General features: G+C 36.0%; 1 protein-coding gene across 7 annotated transcripts in view; it reads left to right on the plus strand.

The window, feature by feature from the left end:
* Positions 1-19,600, plus strand: part of DPP8 (dipeptidyl peptidase 8) — a 62,168-nt gene that overhangs the window by 35,755 nt on the left and 6,813 nt on the right. For 5 of the 7 annotated variants that reach the window (XM_014829889.3, XM_014829886.3, XM_070499902.1 and 2 more), the window contains 10 exons: positions 39-216; positions 1,106-1,265; positions 4,626-4,705; positions 7,780-7,932; positions 8,219-8,354; positions 9,844-9,989; positions 15,148-15,294; positions 16,484-16,636; positions 18,064-18,206; positions 18,776-18,887. In XM_014829889.3, the coding sequence (XP_014685375.1) occupies positions 39-216; positions 1,106-1,265; positions 4,626-4,705; positions 7,780-7,932; positions 8,219-8,354; positions 9,844-9,989; positions 15,148-15,294; positions 16,484-16,636; positions 18,064-18,206; positions 18,776-18,887 (1,408 nt within the window). Of the gene's footprint in view, positions 1-38; positions 217-1,105; positions 1,266-4,625; positions 4,706-7,779; positions 7,933-8,218; positions 8,355-9,843; positions 9,990-13,801; positions 14,059-15,147; positions 15,295-15,689; positions 15,826-16,483; positions 16,637-18,063; positions 18,207-18,775; positions 18,888-19,600 lie in introns of those variants that run through there. The other 2 variants (XM_044764699.2, XM_070499919.1) reach the window with 2 other exon arrangements.

Raw genomic sequence — 19,600 nt, forward strand, 5'->3', positions numbered from 1 at the left:
CTTTATTTTTGGTGCTTTTCTTTTATTTGTTTAAATAGTGCTTGGTCCATCCTACTAGATCGCTCCCAAACTCGCCTACAGATAGTCTTGATCTCACCTGAATTATTTATCCCAGTAGAAGATGATGCCATGGAAAGACAGAGACTCATTGAGTCAGTGCCTGACTCTGTGACGCCATTAATTATCTATGAAGAAACAACAGACATCTGGATAAATGTATGTGTGTTTTCCTGTACTTGGTTAAATAGTTTCTCAGAATGCTAAAGCAAGTGAAGTTTTAGAGCAGACTATCTAAATGTATTTTTTAAGTTCAAAGTAACTGTGAATGTTATTTGCTTAGTTTGAACATTTCGGAGTCTAATGATGGTTCTAGAATGGAATGGTTTATAGATAGAAAGTAGATGCCATTGAAATGACATCTCCTTGGCTGCAGGTTTGCCCTTGTTCTTGGACACATCAGATCCTGAAAAAACAGCCTCATCAGTGCCTCTGAGAGCACCCCAAGAGTCCTGTCTAGAAAATACTTTCTCTTTTGAGTTGGCAAACTCTATGAAAATATACCAGTTTTGGACTGAATTTTGCATTTTCCAATTTAGTGAAAAAAACTTAAGATACAAAATAAATAAAACCAGCTCACTCTCTGGCTGAATATAGGCTTCATATGATTCACCTACACCAGATGAACATCTGTTTTCTCTTCAACTGTTAGAATATTTCTCTTTTGAAAAGAAAAGCGAAACAAATTTTTCCTCATCATTTCTGTAATAAGATTTATATCATTAAACAAACCTCATGCCATGTTTCAAAGGATTACAGAAATGGTGAGTAAGAAAAAGCTTTTGGTCATATATTTTTCTTTTTTCTCCATTGAGTCTCCAATTCTCCATTGGAAACTTATTTCTCAATCGATGAAGTCTTTGACTAAAGTAAAATAAATCTGAAAGGCCCTGGCAAAATCTATAACTGTAAATATACCAGACCCCCAGCACTGACATTTATATTTCAGAGTGTGTTTATCAAGTAATTCTTCTTTCTCTAGTTTATTGAATTGTTTATATAGTATTTTCATTAATGTGTATAGTAAATTAAGCTATTCATTTTACAGATCCATGACATCTTTCATGTTTTTCCCCAAAGTCATGAAGACGAAATTGAATTTATTTTTGCCTCTGAATGCAAAACAGGTTTCCGTCATTTATATAAAATCACATCCATTTTAAAGGAGAGCAAATATAAACGATCCAGTGGTGGGCTTCCAGCCCCAAGTAAGAAATCTTTTTTTATTTAAAAAAGAAAAAATGTTGGGGGCAGAAGATGGGAGGGGCAGGATAATTTAATGTTTCTTTTGTGTACTTTATAAGCATTAATACTTGCTTTATTAAACTTAATACATAAGTTAAACTAAAATGTAAATATAGGCATGTGTAAAAACATAGGTCAAAGTTCTTGATAGATACATAATCAACTATCAATAGTGAGAAATCTATGGGTAGTGAGATTACTTTTTTTTTTTTGCTGAGGAATATTCATCCTGAGATAATATATCCATGCCAGTCTTTCTCTATTTTTTAGTATGTGGGCCTCCAGCACAGTGTGGCCACTAACAGAGCAGTGTAGGTCTGCACCAGGAACTGAACCCAGGTCACCAAAGCAGAACAGTCTGAACTTAACCACTAGGCCACCGCGGCTGGCCTGAGATTACTTGTTTTTACTTTCTGCTTTTGCCTTGACTGTAATTTTAGTTTGTTTAAAGTGAGCCCATAACATTTTTAGATTAAAAAAGCTATTTTTAAAATCTTACATAGTTATTAGATACTATATACTAGATTTTTTTAGACTGTCCACATGTACAGCAAAGTTAATTTATAGTTAATAGCTCTTCAGATTGATATAATTATGTTGCCCAAGTGAAATTAAATAGTGTCAGCTGAAGTTAATTTCTCTTTAAAGAGTGATGGTTTTCCTTCTGGGAAATGTAATACAGAATGGATGTGTAAGCCTAGAAGAAGTGAAATGGTACATCAAATACTTCTCCTGGGTTTTTTAAAAATTGCGTTAATGGTTTTCTACTTTAATAATGTAGAGTTGGTTTTGGAATAGTAGCCACTTTACGTTGTTATGTTATATACTTAACTGCTATGTGTAACTTAACATAGCAGTTTTTTAAAAATTGTGGTAAAATATATGTATCAAAATTTAGCATTTTAACCGTTTTTAAGTATACAGTTTAGTGGCATTAAGTATATTCATACTCTTATGCAACCATCATCACCATCCATCTCCAGAATTTTTCATCTTCCAAAACTGAAACTACCCAATAAATAATACCCAGTTCAGCCAAAAATAATTAATTACTCCTCATTCCTCCTTCCTCTTGGCACCTGGCAACCACTCTCTGTCTCTGAATTTGACTACTCTAGATACCTCATTCAAGTGGAATCATACAGTATTTGTCCTTTTATGACTGGCTTATTTCTCTTAGCATAATGTCCTTAAGGTTCATCTGTGTTGTAGTATGTGTCAGAATGTCCTTCCTTTTTAAGGCTGAATAATATTCCATTGTGTGTATATATATATATATACATATATATATATACACACACACTACATTTTGTTTATCTATTCATCTATCCATGAACACTTAGGTTGCTTCCACCTTTTGGCTATTGTGAATAATGCTGCCATGAACATGGGTGTACAAATATCTATTTGAGACCCTGCTTTCAATTCTTTTGGGTATATACGCAGAAGTGAAATGCCAGATCATATGGTCATTCTATTTTAAAATTTTTTGAAGAACCTCACCATACTCTTTTCCATAGTAACTGCACCATTTTACATTCCCATAAGCAGTGCACAAGGGTTCCAATTTCTCCACATCTTTGCCAAAACTTATTTTGTTTTATATTTTTATAGTAGCCATCCTGGTGAGTGTGAAGTGGTATGTCATTGTGGTTTTCATTTGCATTTTCCTAATAACTAGTAACGTTTTGCCTCTTTTTGTGTGCTTATTGGCCATTTATATATCTTCTTTGGAGAAATGTCTATTCAAATCCTTTGTCAGCTTTCTAATTGGGTTGTTTATTTTTTTAATATGGCCTTTTAAACATCATTCTTATTTGGGAAACAGTGAGCTACATGTTATGACTAGCAAAGGAGATACTTCTGTGACTCTGCCCCTTCTTTAGCCTAATTTTCTTTTAAAGCAGACAAAATCTTACATATCCAAGATGGAAAATGTCTTCCCTGAGAGTCTTAGTTTAACTTAGCCCTTAGTGTGAAATTGCCATTACCAGTTCCTCTGTTGTTCAGAAATTAAATCCACTTATGGAATTCCAGAAAGTTTAGTAAGGAAGACTAGTCAGAGCTGTAAATAGTAGTTAATTAACTAAAACAGTATTTTGGCAACTAATAAAAAAGATGATAACTTAAAATTTTGTACACCAATTGAAGAGTGTAAGAAGAGCTATTTCCTCAGTTAACATTCATATTAGAATACCTAGGCTCTGTTCCCTCTCAGTGTCTATTTCTGGGCCCCTCTGTTGTCTACTGCTTCTTTCCCTCTTGCTCCTTTTTTTCTTAGTTTTTCTTGCTCCAAATCTTCCTCCTTTTCCTTGATGTCTACTTTATTTTCCTTCTCTCTTCTTCCTTAAATGGCTATGGTGTGAAATAATTAGTATTTGTTATATATAATATTTAATAAAATATATTTAATTAAAAATATATTTAATGAAAATATAATATTTAATAAAATATATTTAATTAAAAATATATTTAATGAAAATATAATATTTAATAAAAATAATATAATAAATAATATTTATTTTCTGGCCATAAAATTTAAAGTTGAATTTTTGTATCTAAGAAAAAATAAGTTGATTTTTTTTTTAACTTGAATGGAACCCTAATTAAGACCCTGTACCATCTCACCATCTCAGCCTGTCCTTGGCTGTCACTCCCCACAGCCGTAGCTAGCAGCAGCTAGGCAAAGAGAAACGGTTTCCATCTTTTACCCTCTTCCTTAGGCCACTGAGAGAACCTCATCTGCCAAGACAAATGGGCCATGTTGGCATTTACTATGGTAATACAAGTTTGTTTTTTGGCAAATGAAGAACAGTTATATTAAAGTTTTCCTTCTGTGACTTTTTAAGTAGTTTGTTGCATTTCTGGAAGAAATGCCTTGTCGACCTATTAGACTTCTTTGTCTAACCAAAGATCTAGGAATAAAGTGCTTTTGAATTTTTTCCTTGCTTTACCATAAGACTCATTTTGCCATTTTCACTTTATTTACATGGATCATTCCATCATTATTCTAGAGTATTGTGAAGACTCATAACCTTAAATTTTTTTAATTGTAGACTTTTTTTGTTAAGGTGACATTCACATAACATTAAATTAACCGTTTTAAAATGAACATTTAAAAATGAACAGTGGTATTTAGTACAATGACAATGTTGTGCTACCACCATCTCTATCTAGTTCCAAAACATTTTCATTGCCCTAGACCAAACTGGAATTTTTTAATGCACCTCTTTGGAGGAAAGAGTTTAGAATACTATTCTTCATTGTTTCATTTGCTTATAGTTTCCTATAAAGTGCTGAATTATGACTGTATTTATCTTTAGGTGATTTCAAGTGTCCTGTCAAAGAGGAAATAGCAATTACCAGTGGTGAATGGGAAGTTCTTGGCCGGCATGGATCTAACGTATGTTCTTTTATTCAACTGATATGTTTGATCAACATCTGCTGTGTGTATGCAGTGCTAAAAATCAGCAGTGCAGCTCCATATGATGCCAGTGTTTTGAAAATACTGAGTTAGGACCTAAAAGAATGCAAGTTGTTAGAAAGGAAGAATTTTAGTTTAAATTATAAATCCCACCCAATATATGCCCCTAGTTTTAGATGTGTTCTGGTTACTAAAGGTCACTATTTTCAAATATAGTGTTGCTACTTATTAAGGAAAGGGCGTCCATGTTTCTCAAGTCCAGCAAAAGTTGTGAGTTAGGATATAGTTTGAAAAGTATTTTTAAATCTCTTATAGACTACTCATGTCATTTCTACATTCGAAATTGTATTTACTACTTCTGAGGTAGTGGTTCTCTTTCATTCACATGTCTATCGTATTTCACAAATTTAAAGTTTCATCCACTACCTACAAGGAGTAATGGACATTTATACAGAGTGTAGTTTGATAAGGAAAAGGAGGGAAATCCACCCTCTGTTTCACTCTTAGCATGTGGCTTTCTGTAGCATTTCAGTGACTTCTAATTTTTTTCTTTTGCTTTCATAGTGCCTTGTATTTGTTTCAGTTTTCAGTTAGGTGGTCAGTTTCATGAGATCTCTAGGAACCTCCCTCCTTTACATGTGTGATACATACAGTTAGGTTGATGTATACTACCAGGATTTAGTGAAGGCCTGTGCTTCCTCAAATTGGTTCAGAGACTTACTGAAGGATTATGTATAGAAGTCACTCGTAGTCCCCAAGGTGATTAAGGAGAAGGAATGAAGATCCAGGTCCCAGGTTTGTTTTTGGTAAAAGCTTTAGAATACCATAGGCGACCTTTTTTTTGTTTGAGGTAACATTGGTTTGTAACATATAAATTTCAGATGTACGTCATTTTTTTTCGATTTCTGTGTAGATTGCATCATGTTTACCACCCAGAGACTAGTTGTCATCCTTCACCATACACACGTGCATAGGTAAACTTTAAAGTGTAATTTCCACTGAGAATCTCACATGGCCTTTTGGTTATATATCCAAATATATTTTTTTTCTGTTTAGGAACCTTGGATGTTATTGTCACCTGAGAAAAATCTTGTTGTGGAATTCTAAGTTCTGACAACAAAAAATTAACACTAATGTAAACTTCATGCTGTGTAATGGTTGGATAATACTGAGGGAACCCCCAAAATTGTATTTATTCAGGTCTGAACCTTATTTGAGCAATCTAAATGTCTTTCTACTACTTGCTATTAAGTGCATCAATTTTCTTCTTTGTTTATGTCAGGGTCATTAATGTGATATATTTGTCTCTCTTTCTTAACTCTCCTATTTTCCCTCTATCCTTGCTTTGTTTATTTTTTAAGTTACCGTTTTCTTCCCTACTTTTGCCAGTGCACCTTGTTCCCACCCAACAATTTCTAATGGTAGTAATTGGGTAAAGCTTTGAGACTTTTAAGCCCATGTGCCCCCTACTGTTGAGGAGTGGTTCTCAAAGTGTGGTCCCTGGACCAGCAGCAAAGCATCAGCAACTGGGAACTTTTTAGAAATGTAACTTCTTGGGCCCACCCCAGGTCTCCTGAATCAGAAATTATGGTTGGGGGTGAGGAATTAACTAATTACTTCTTCCATTTCGAAAGGCCTGACTCCCAGCAGCTAGGTCAAGAGCAGAACCAGTCCTCCAATCTCTTCTCTATATCCGTGTGTTTGTTTGTTGTTTTATCTTCCACATCAATGAAGTCATACAGTATTTGGCTTTCTCCATCTGACTATGTAGTCTCTGCAGAAGTCGAAATATAATGATCTACACCTGAAATTTATATGATGTTATAAACCAGTGTTACTTCAATAAAAAAATTTAAAAAGAGCAGAACCAGTCCTAACCTTTTGCACAGATTAACACATACCTTAAAGCTTCATGAATGTTTGTTCTGCCAGTTCCTATGACCTGTCCTTTCTGTATGTCATATGGGACTACTTAATCTCAACTGTGTTTATTTCTGTATCCATGTATGCTAAAAGATGTTTAATGTTGAAGAAAAAGTTTCTTGAAGAAAATGTGGCTTTTAATAACACTTGCTTTTAGAAAGGTATCTGTTTTCTTTGCTGTGTAAAAAAAATTTTAATATTATTAAACATTGTTTGAGTAGGCTGATAGATTTTAAAAGGCTTTTATTAAAGCCTTTTATTTAGAATCTTACTACAATTTGGGAAGACTATTAAGTGAGTTCAGCTGTGAGTTTATTTGCAAATTTTTTTGAGTTCTAAATGAAGACTTAAAAGATCTTATCCATACTTAATATACCAATATTGAAACTGTGATTGAGTTCAGTTATTCCCCAACCAATAGATAAAATGCTTTTGCAAGTTTGTACAAAAGACCAAAAAAGTACTGCCTAAGGTAATACTGCACTAATTGAGAAATATACAGGATGCCAAAATTAGGCTCTTAAGTACGCATGAATGGTTGACCTACACTGCATTTTAGGTATTTTTTTCCCTATAAAGGATTGTAATTTTAATGAAATAATTCTTTTTTTTTTTAAAGATTTTATTTTTCCTTTTTCTCCCCAAAGCTCCCCGGTACATAGTTGTGCATTTTTAGTTGTGGGTCCTTCTAGTTGTGGCATGTGGGATGCCTCCTCAGCATGGCCTGATGAGCGGTGCCATGTCTGCCCCAGGATTTGAACCAGCGAAACCCTGGGCCGCCATAGCGGAGCGCGTGAACTTAACCACTCAGCCACGGGGCCGGCCCCTGAAATAATTCTTGTATTTTAAGAAAAGCACACATTCTGACCATACAGGAAAGTCTACAAATAGCATGCAACTCAGGTGTCCTTTTTCCTTCTGGACAGGATCTATTCTTAGCTATAAGTCATAAACAAAACTGACTCCGGTTTGTTAACATTTGTGGCAAAATTTTTAAAAAGAGACACAAAGAGTGACTCAATGATTCTGGATTAAAATTGGGGATTGATTTATGTAAAATTGGAGGTTGAATTACTGGCCTTGCCAAGATCATGCTAGCATTGATTTTTTTGTTGTTGTTATTTTGGCAGATCCAGGTTGATGAAGTCAGAAAACTGGTTTATTTTGAAGGCACTAAAGACTCTCCTTTAGAACATCACCTGTACGTGGTCAGTTATATAAATCCTGGAGAAGTGACAAGGCTGACCGACCGTGGCTATTCCCACTCTTGCTGCATCAGCCAGGTATTAAGTCTCTGTTTGAAAAGGGTTTCCTGTCATATAAAAAGAAAATAAAAACCCACTGCTCATGTAATACTCCTTTTGAGTACTGTGAAAATTGGTGAAATTGGCATACAAGAGTCTGATTCTGTTAGGAAAGGTTAAAAAGCTTAGCTTTAACTTCAACATTGTATGTATGCGTAAGTGGTCAGACTCTCTTACTCCTGCTATAGCATCAGTGCAGATGTAGCAGCAGATAGCCCTTTGTACTTTTCCCTGGGGAAAAACTAACTGTTTCTTCTTTCTCTAGCATTGTGACTTCTTTATAAGTAAATATAGTAACCAGAAGAATCCACACTGTGTGTCCCTTTACAAGCTATCAAGTCCTGATGATGACCCAACTTGCAAAACAAAGGAATTTTGGGCCACCATTTTGGATTCAGCAGGTACTCATTTCCCTGAACCTGATCTTAAGTAAGGTTAGTGCACTAAACCTGTGTCATATGTCCACATTCCTGGACAGAATCTTCCCATCTCTCACTGCTGCTTTTCCCTGAGCTGCTGGGTTCCTATTGATCCCCGCCCGTGCCGCCCCCCCCCCCCCCGCCCGCCCCTCATATCAACTACTGAATAAGATGGGTTACCTTCCACTCTAGGCAGGAGCAGGTCTGGAAGGCCTTTTTGAAAATGAAATTAAAATAGTGAAGATATCAGCTAGGAAATGATTTATTCATGTTTTTGGGTGATTTTCCAGATAAACAAATGAACTTGAAAATAATGTATACTGAACTAGTAAGATTGAGCAGGGAAGCTGCAGCTTTAGGAAATAACCAGCCGGTACTTTCTTAAACTTTTAAAGCACTTGCAGTGGGCATCTTAATAAAAGAACACTCATTCTGTATAGGAGTGAGGATCACTGTGAATTATGTATTTTTTAAATGCTTGATTTCTTAAACATAAAGAATGGACTGATTTTGTGGGGTATTTTTTTTGTTTTTTGTGTGTGGAAGATTCGCCCTGCGCTAACATCCATTGCCAATCTTCCTCTTTTTTTTTCCCTGAGGAAGATTAGCCCTGAGCTGACATCTGTGCCAGTCTTCCTCTACTTTGTATGTGAGATGCCTCCACAGCATGGCTGACGAGTGGAGCAGGTCCGTGCCTGGGATCTGAACCCATGAACCCAGGCTGCTGAAGCAGAGCACACAGAACTTTAACCACTCAACCACAGGGCCAACCCCTAAATTTATGTATTTTTTAATCCACTTTATCCCCAAATCCTTTTCCGTGTTAAGTATTTTCACTCATTAATATCTGCTAAGAGATTAAGAAATTAGTGCAAAACCACAGAGTATAAGTATGTTCTAATGTCCACACGCAGAATTTGTAATATGGTGATGATCTCTGCTTAGACTGTAACATCATTCAGTATACACAGACTTAGGATAGGTCTGTATAGCTTCGGTAAACCAGAGACTGATCGTGACTTTCTTCTTTTCTGGATTCTGGTTAGGCTTATATAATCTCTAACGATCAGAAACAAATGTTTATTGAGCACCTGCCATGAGCAAAGTTAAATTGACTTAAGTTAAATTTCTCCTTCCAGTTTGTAGTGAGGTATAAGGCTTAACCATCAGTAAATTACACTGAACCAAGCACAAAGTACTTGTGTAGTTCTGCATGTAAATAACTCCTAGGTTCCAAGGATTATTCACGGTACTGTGGGTCTGCTTCTGAAATAGATAACTTGATATGTTCATTAGATTTTCTTTTTTAAAGACAAATGTTCTTGCTTAATTTCTTGCTTATCATCTGAAAGGGGGATGGTCAGTTATTTGTATGTAGGGTTGTGGGTTTATAGTGTCTTTTTCTTAGTCCCAGATTATAGAGCTCCTGTAGGAACTCCTTTTACAGACTCTGTGTGTCACCTCTGTGCAGGTCCTCTTCCTGACTATACCCCTCCTGAAATTTTCTCTTTTGAAAGTACTACTGGATTTACATTGTATGGGATGCTGTACAAACCTCATGATCTACAACCTGGAAAGAAATACCCCACTGTGGTGTTCATATATGGTGGTCCTCAGGTGGGCATATTTATATACCTGTGTGTGTGTATATTTTTAACGTGATTTGTGTTTTAAATGTCTAGACAATTGTTTAAGTTAAGATTTGAGCATTGTTGGGCCTCTGCTATTATTGACCCTAGCTATGTTCTAATTATCCAGTTTAGGAGTTCAGGAAGCTGGAATTTTTTTTCTTTTTGAGGAAGATTAGCCCTGAGCTAGCATCTGCCACCCATCCTCTTCTTTTTGCTGAGGAAGACTGGCCCTGAGCTAACATCCATGCCCGTCTTCCTCTACTTAATATGTGGGACGCCTACCACAGCATGGCTTGCCAAGCAGTGCCGTGTCTGCACCCAGGATCTGAACTGGCGAACCTCGGGCCGCCGAAGTAGAAGGTGCCAACTTAACCGCTGCTCCACGGGGCCGGCCCCAGGAAGCTGGGTTTTGTTAGACAGTTAATTTGTAAATCAATGTCAATTTCTTAATTTACAGTGAGGACTATAACTGTCATAGGGAATGGAATATTCATGTCAGTAGGTAAATGTATTGTTTTCTATATAGAGAAACTTGTTTGGGAAATGAAGTTAAATAATTAAATGCCTTGGTAAATAAAAAGAGTCTTAATGGATATATTTTCAGAAATCCTTGGTAGCCTAATGAATTCCCCCTCTTAATTCTAAGGCTATATCTCTCAAGCAGACTAGAATAGAATCTTTTCTGGTAACAGCTAGTTAAGGTAACTGCTTACTACTGTTGAGCCCTGTAAGAAGTTTACACCTTGGTTTTCCTTTTTTGTATTAAATATTAACATATGAGTATTAAGTAAATTCTCTTGACTATCAGTAAAATATTTTGGGTAGATGAATTGGTTAATTGGTAATTTTTAAAAGTATCTATTCTTGATTGTATATCTTACATTGAGCCCTTGAAGAAATTAGAATATAATTACACTGTTTTTATAATGCAACTCTTGGACTCAGTAAATATCCTCTATTCCTAGTTATTCAGTATCTGGAAATGTATCTAGATGCCAAATCATCCAAAAAATAAAATAAAAGTAAAATAACTATATAAGCCATAAAAATCTCAGCAGTGGCGGTCATATATCAAGTTAAATCACCTTGCCATCGTTAATTGTGTTTTACAAACAAACAAAACATGATTCACTTTTGTGTTATAATGATCTACACATAAATCATGAAAGAATTAAATTAGATATTTGTTAAAAACTTGAAGCCAAATCTTTGTAAACTTAAAAAAAAGGCTTAATGCAAAGAAATTCAAGAGAAAATTACAGGACACTCTCAGAAGCTTTACATGTTTTGTTATATTGTTTGCATGTTAAGGCCAAGTAAGAAGGGTGTCTCTCCTTCCCAATGAAGAAATGATATGTGAGATATGTGAAAAATACACTATAAAAACTAGTTGGTTACCTAGATTTTAAGACTAAAGGGCTCCTTATATTAGTAATTAAGTTGAAGAAGTCTAAGCCACATTAAAAGATACTCAGTATCACTAGTCAGGGAAATGCAAGTCAAAATCACAATGAGACACCATTTCACATCCATTAGGATTGCTATTATCAAAAAAAGGGGAAAATAACAAATGCTGATGAGGCTATAGAGAATTGAAACTCTGATGCATTGCTGATGGGAATGTAAAATGGTGCAGCTGCTATGAAAAACAATATGGCAGTTCTTTAAAAAGTTAAATGCAGAATTCCAGTGTGATCCAGCACTTCCATTGCTGGGTATATACTCAAAAGAATTGAAAGCAGAGACTTGAACAGATGCTTGCACACCAGTGTTCATTGCAGCATTATTTACAGTAGCCAAAAGGTAGAAGCACCCCAAGTGTCCACTGACAGATGAATGGCTAAACAAAATGTGGTGTATATTGGAATATTATAGAGCCTTTAAAAAGGGAGGAAATTCTGACACATGCTATAGCATGGATGAACCTTGAGGACATTATGCTAAGTGAAATAAGCCTGATAAGAAAGGACAGTTATTGTATTATTCCGCTAGTATGAGGTATCTACAATGAGCAAATTCATAGAGACAGAAAGTAGAATAGAGATTGCCAGGGATAGGGGTAGGGATAGGGAGTTAGTGTTTAATAGGTATGGAGTTTCTGTTTAGGATGATGAAAAAGTTCTGGAAATGGATGGTGATGATAGTTGTACAGCAGTGTGAATGTACTTAATGCCACTGAATTGTACACTTAAAATGGTTGAAATGGTAAATTTTATGTTATGGATATTCTACCATAATAAAGTTTTACCTAATGCAATTAAAACAAAATTATTTAATTATTTGGAGTGCTTTATGAATACAGCTGTACTTTTTTGCACTTATAAAAACAGTTTCTTTCTCAAAGTATTCTTTGGAAGCATTCAGATTTGGTGAGGCCTTTGGAGAACCTGGTGTTCAGTTTGCAGGAAGATTTCCCCATGCGTGATAGAATGCTTCTTGCACTTCAGCTCCCTGGGGGATCATTCATCCTCTTGTGTGATGACTCCATTGGGGTAAATTATGAAGAGGCTCCTTAATGTAAGACCAGGTCTTTCTAATACCACACAATATTGTGTGAAATTTGATTACATCTTATAAGTGGTCCAGGCTGTGTTCTTTCTTGGTGTATATTCAGGTCAAAGTGGGAATCTACTGAAAAGCAGCAGCGTCACAATTCATCACATGAAGTGAATTACTTTGTCATTAAATGCAACGATAGCTGTGGTCTGACAAAAGTGAAATCCAAGAAAAGCAATGAATATTTCCCATTAAAGTCAACAAGGCTTAGTTCTTTAAACTCTTCATTAATAACAGCTATATGTTTTAAAATGTTTATTTAATAAATTCTTACGATGCTTCGTATGTGCCAGACACTGTTCTGAAAATATAAATGCCCAGGAGAGCAGGCTAGGTGATAGCAGGACACAGGTTCTGAAGAATTGATACTGAAGGAGATTTTTGAATTCTCAGTGGCGAAGGGCATTATGTTTAAGTACCTTCTTCCAGAAGTAGCAGGCCTCCAGGCTGCAAAGGCAGAAACACTGTCTCTGAGGGAAAATGTTCATATCAGGCAGTTGAGGCCATCTGTATGAAAGTAGAGAAAGAAGTAAGGGAGTTTTCTTTAAATGCTCACATTTGTGTTCTACGCCTAGTACTTCTTTCAGCTCCCTCCCTTTTAAAAAAGCACCTTTGCCCACCAAACCCCTCCTCCCAAGGTCAGAAGGGAAAAACATCATTCTCCCATCTCTATTTTTCATTCATTCGTTCAGCAAATAGTTACTGAGTTCTTATTATGTATCAGGTAGTATTCTAGGCAATGAGGATACCACAGTGAACAAGTCAGACTAATATCTCACCCTCATGGAACTTAATGAGGAAGACAGTAAACAAGTAGACATATAAATGATGTAACTTCTTGTAATGGGAGTGCTGTGAATAATTGCTGGGAAAGAGGATGGCAAGGTGACTAAAATGGGGGTTCTGATAGGAAGGTCAGGGAAGGTCTCTGAGGGTGCAGAGGATGAGAAGGAATGAGCCAGGTTAAAGATCTGAGAGAAGAGCATTTAGATGGAGGGAACAGTAAATGTCAAGGTCCTGGGGCTAGAATCAACTTGATATAGTTGATAATATAGTCAGAGGACAGCGTGCAAAGGAGAAGTGTTGTGAGATGAGATCAGAGAAATAGCCAAGAACCAGATGATGTAGAGTCTCAAAGGCAATGGTAAGGAATTTTGATCTTATCCTGATCTAAGCGCCATACCATTAGAGGGAGCCAAGCTATAAAGTCGTATCTGATTTACATTTTTTTTTTTTTTTTAGATTTTTATTTTTCCTTCTTCTCCCCAAAGCCCCTGGTACATAGTTGTATATTTTCAGTTGTGGATCCTTCTAGTTGTGGCATGTGGGATGACACCTCAGCATGGCCTGGTGAGTGGTGCTAGGTTCGCACCCAGGATCCGAACCGGTGAAACCCTGGGTCACCAAAGTGGAGCATGAGAACTTAACCTCTCCGCCACGGGGAGGCCCCCTTTTTTTTCACGCTTTTAAAGCATCACTCTGCTACCATGTAAACAGACTGTAGAAGAATAAGAATAGAACCAAGAAGACCAGATTAGCAGTTGTTGCAGTGGTACTCAACCTCCAAAGTTCAAAAAGAAAAGATTCTCCATGCTGCCCCCAGCCCCAGCCCATCTAGCCCAATAAATAAATACTCAGTAGATTATTTATTGAGTGAAGATGGGATCAATTCTTACTTAACTCCTGGCTGACTTGGTTTTCCAGTTGGTTTCAGCCAGAGAAAATTTCTTTCTCATTTTTACCAGAACCTTTTTTTGTTGTTTAATATCTTATTGTCCACCAAACCTTGAAGTTCTGTAACTTTCTGTCCACTCATTAAAGTCCTCTTTTTACTAGATAGTTTATTTCTGGTGAGGCACTAAACTGCTTTTAATTTCTCAGTCATTTTGAAGTCTAGTTTCTAGGGCAATAAAGTGATTTAAGAATTATCCTACCTTTTGTACTCATTTTTGTAACAGGAAAAGGGAAGCTGGACTGGTCACAGTGTTTCATTAAAATACTAAATTTTCCCATTACTGGTAGGAGACAATCCCAGAAAGGATAAGTAGGGAGGAAAAATTATCTTATTTGTCCTTGTTTCCATCATTTGAACACACAGTTCAGGGTAGAGGTAATCATTTTAGTAACATATTCTATGGGATAGGTTAAATCTCTTGTCTTATGTGTAATATCTGGGTTATAGTTTTAAAGTCTATAGTTACTCAGTAATTGCATTGAACCTTAAGTGTGAAGTTAAGAAAAGAAGCAACGTAAACATGAAAAGATTTAAGTTAATTTGAAAATAAATCAAGGAGAGAGAAAATGGAGAGTTCCTAATCAACGGACATAAAGTCTCAATTATGAAAGATGAGTAAGTCCTAGAGATCGGCTATACAACATTGTCCTATAATTAATGATACTGTATTGTACACTTAATTTTGTTGAGAGGGTGGATCTCACTGTAAGTGTTCTTGGCACAAGAAAATAAAATTTCAAAGGCAAAATAACAAAAAAATTTAAGCTTTCTACTTTTCGCAGCATCCTGCCTCTCTCATACATTTGTATGCTACCATATAACAAATTTCACTGAAGCTGTATTTCTTCCTCAGGTGCAGTTGGTGAATAATCGGTTTAAAGGAGTCAAGTATTTCCGCTTGAATACCCTAGCCTCTCTGGGTTATGTGGTTGTAGTGATAGACAACAGGGGATCCTGTCACCGAGGGCTTAAATTTGAAGGCGCCTTTAAATATAAAATGGTGTGTGAGCATACGTTTTTCTTTTAAAGATATTTACATTTTCTGGTACATTGTTTAGTGTGAAATCCCAGGGAGAGAGTTGGGGGAAAGGGCTGTGAGTGTGTGTGTATGTGTGTGTGTGGTAGAGTTTGGGGGTGGGAGATAAGATGCAACTTGAACTCACTAGGCTAGCTCATGTCTACCTGTAGATAACTTTGGGGAGTGAGAGAGAACCACTTTTATAAAAAAATAGCCTCTCTGTTTTGTTGTGTCCAGTTTAGCCAGAAGGCAGCACCATTTAGTGTTCAGCACCCTTACACTGTTGAGAGGAATAATTGAGATTTGTTCTGTCCTCTGTGAAGAGAGAAACCAACTGGTTAGTGCCTTCCTTGTGACAAGCCTCTTTCTCTCTACAGGAAGCTTAAAATGCTACCTTTTAGAGATGCCCCAGGTCCTTTCTGCTGCTTTGGGAAATGATGAGAATCCGATGTTCCTTTTGCACAGTAAGGCAGTTACTGTGTTTGCCAGTGTATTGGACATGCTGAGTAAGACATGGGGATTTTCTCCCACAGCCAGTTCTTTGACCTTATGTTGTATTCTCATGTAAGTTTTTTTGTTTTTATTTTTGTTTTTGGCTCAGTGAAGTGAAATTGTGTGCACTGGCAGGCCTAGTAATACAGACAGGGTGGTGGTGGTAGGAATTAGGACTTTAAAGAAATAGTATTTTCAGTTCCTAGAGGAAGATGATGGGGAAATAGGAGGATAAGACCTCAAGAGTGTTTCCTTCTGCTTTACCGCATTGTTTTAAAAAGAAGAGATAAAATTAGTCAGCCACTTACGGGGGCTAATTTTTTATCTTTGGGTATAGGAAGGCTTGTTACAAGGAAAGTGCTGACCTCTTAGCAGACAACAGAACAAATGGAAATGGGAGATACCCATATAGCAAGAGACAGTTTGGATTGCAATAGGAAAGAACTTTATGACTAAGGGGTGACTAAACTCTACGAGAGGGTGGCAACAGAAGCAATAGGCCCCTATGTAAATAGAGTTTTTTTTTTTTTTTCGGGCAACAGAATCTCAATTGATAATGAATTCTAATCTAAAAAAACTACAGGTATTTTTAGTAAAAACATTTGTTAGCTTTAAAAGTACTCTTATAGTGAGACTTTTAGTCATCAGAATCAGTGAAATGTTCTTGCTTTTTTGACAGGGTCAAATAGAAATTGATGATCAGGTGGAAGGACTCCAATATCTAGCTTCTCGATATGATTTCATTGACTTAGATCGTGTGGGCATCCATGGCTGGTCCTATGGAGGATACCTGTCCCTGATGGCATTAATGCAGAGGTCAGATATCTTCAGGGTATGTGATTTCCTATTGTACTTCTTTTGGCAATGAGGGTAGAATTTTCTATAAATTGAGGTATTTCTATAAATTCTATAAATTGAGATATTTCTTGTCGACTTGTGATATCCATGTAAGATATATATTTACATATCTCTATGTATCTATCTATCTCTCTCTCTCTCTATATATATATATATAAACACATCAACTTGATGACCAGTTTTTGGCTATTTATAGACATATGCCAACGATTATGGGAGATAGTCATGATTAGTAAAACACACACATATACATATTGGATTGTAATTACTTGTTTAAATGTTGAACTGCAAGTTGAGGGCAGACCTGTCACTGTATCCTCAGTAGTCAGGCACAATACTTGATACATAGTAGGTCCTAAGTAAATCTGTATTGAATGAATAAATTATTAAATATATAAATGATGGTTACAATTCTGTAAACAACTTCTTAGAAAAATATGCTAGAAGAAAAATATAAAGATGGTAACAGTTGTTAAGGATGTGGGAATTATGGGTAATGTTTTTCTTTTTTTAATAGTTCAATAACGTGATTTTATTTTACAGTGAAAAATAAAATTCTTTTATTTTTTTTTTTTTTAAGATTGGCACCTGAGCTACTATCTGTTGCCAGTCTTTTCTTTTTTCCTTCTTCTTTTTCTCCCCAAAGCCCCCCAGCACATAGTTGTATATTCTAGTTGTGGTCCTGCTGGTTGTGCTATGTGGGATGCCACCTCAGCATGGCCTGATGAGCGGTGCCATGTTTGCACCCAGAATCTAAACCAGCAAAACCCAGGGCCGCCAATGTGGAGTCCGCAAACTTAACTACTTGGCCGTGGGGCTGGCCCCTAAAATTTATGTTCACAAAATGAACTCTGAAAACTGCCATAATTTTCCCAGGCTTGCAGCTGTCAAGAAAGTAATTAGAATATTTAAGTATAAAACTGTATGTGGGAACCTTAAAATGAGGCAAATGTTTAGTGCTTAAATATATTTCATTCATTGTTTTAAATTCTGTACTGCCAACAGAGGCTACCAAAAAATGACAGTTTTTTCTATATAAAGCTGACACTTGTCACACATTTTTTTCCCAGTAGCAGAAATGAGTGTACGCTGAGGCATTCATATATTCTAGTTCAGTCTCCCCTTTTAACAAAGCGGCCCATGTTTATTTTTCAACTAGCCCAGGTTATAAGGTTGGGATGCGGCAAGCCTAGGGAACGTGAAGCCAACTGACTCACAAAGTGTCAAGTTCTTGACCTTGGCACTCTGCTTTGATTCTCTGAGTTGCTTGAGACCAGGTGTGTACCACTCGTGGGGCTAAAGCCTAAGGATAATTTTAGTCTGTAAATTTGCAGTTACAAATTCTCATGGCTGGCCCTTCTTTTCTGGACCACATTTGACTGTCACTGTTGTCTTACGTAGGTTGCTATTGCTGGGGCTCCAGTTACTCTGTGGATCTTCTATGATACAGGCTACACAGAACGTTATATGGGTCACCCTGACCAGAATGAACAGGGCTATTACTTAGGATCTGTGGCCATGCAAGCAGAAAAGTTTCCCTCTGAGTAAGTTCAAGCTTTAAAATTAATATTATAAATTTTAAATTGTCTAAACATTTAAAAATTGTCTTTAATAATCATGAGAACTACAAATTCTGCAAAACCAAGACTAATATTTTATAGAATACTGGAATAGCATGGCTGTTTCTCAGAGCTGAATTACAGGCCTGTTCATATAATTTGGTCTTTTCACAAGTTGTATTTGAAGCAATTGCTTGTGCTGGGAGAAGTTTTAGTACACAGCTGTTTCATGATGGAAAAATTCTATTTCTGCTTAAATATATTTTACAAATAAGGTTTATGATTTTTCTTTTTCTAGGGACATGCTAATAATTATTGATGTGTGCTAATATCTTAATAGGAAATTGAACACATGATCTTTTTATTTTTTTAATCTTTCATTACATGTAGCATCTGGTTAATATACTAAAAATTGAATACTGAAAATGTTGAATCCTTATTCTAACATTACAGTATAAGGAAGTTAATAGTTAATTGTAATTAGTTTAAAGGCATTAAGTGTTTTTCCCAAATACTCTATTTTGCCTATTCCTCTGTTATTTCTCTCTCTCCAGACCAAATCGTTTACTACTCTTACATGGGTTCTTGGATGAGAATGTCCATTTTGCACACACCAGTATATTACTGAGTTTTTTAGTCAGGGCTGGAAAGCCATATGATTTACAGGTAAGTTCTACATTTCCTAATTAAATTAAATAGCGATTAGTGATTGATTACTTTGAAATATAATAGTGTAAGGCTGAATTTTCAGCTGTGGCCACTCTCTGCTTAAGACAACTAAAGTAATAGACATAGTTAATAGGTGCCTCTAGTTGGATAAAAATTAAGATTCTGTTGAAGTCCAGGCTGAAAACCAGCCTATTGGATTACATGACTTGTGTGTCTGTATCTGCTTTCAGTTTGTAATCATGGAAAAGATGACAGGAGTCCATTCACTATCCTCCTTGCTTTTCTTCTTCCCCATGGAAGGGTGAGGAAATGCTGCTTGATTTCTTTGTCGTAAAAGGATTTTTAGGACCTGATTACACAGTCTTTTAATTTTATTTTGTATTGACATCAGAGCAGAAACCAACAAGTTACCCACCTTCATTGTTCCATTACTCTAAAGGTTTTAAGAGAAACTGTTTCTCCTTTCTTCCTCCTTTCTACTCTTTATACAGCGTATGTGCTTATAAGAAATGAAAAATATTACTTTTTTCTTTTTTTGTTTCAGTTGATATTTATGTAGGTAAAGTATGAAATATTTGTCTATAGCAGCAGTTTTCAAGCATTTTGGTCTCAAGACCCCTTTACATATCAAAGAGCTTTTGTTTATATGAGTTATGTCTATCAGTATTTCTCATATAAGATATTAAAATTAAAAATTTTAAATATTTATT

The sequence above is a fragment of the Equus asinus genome, chromosome 2 (genome assembly GCF_041296235.1).
Source record: "Equus asinus isolate D_3611 breed Donkey chromosome 2, EquAss-T2T_v2, whole genome shotgun sequence".
NCBI lineage: Eukaryota > Metazoa > Chordata > Mammalia > Perissodactyla > Equidae > Equus > Equus asinus.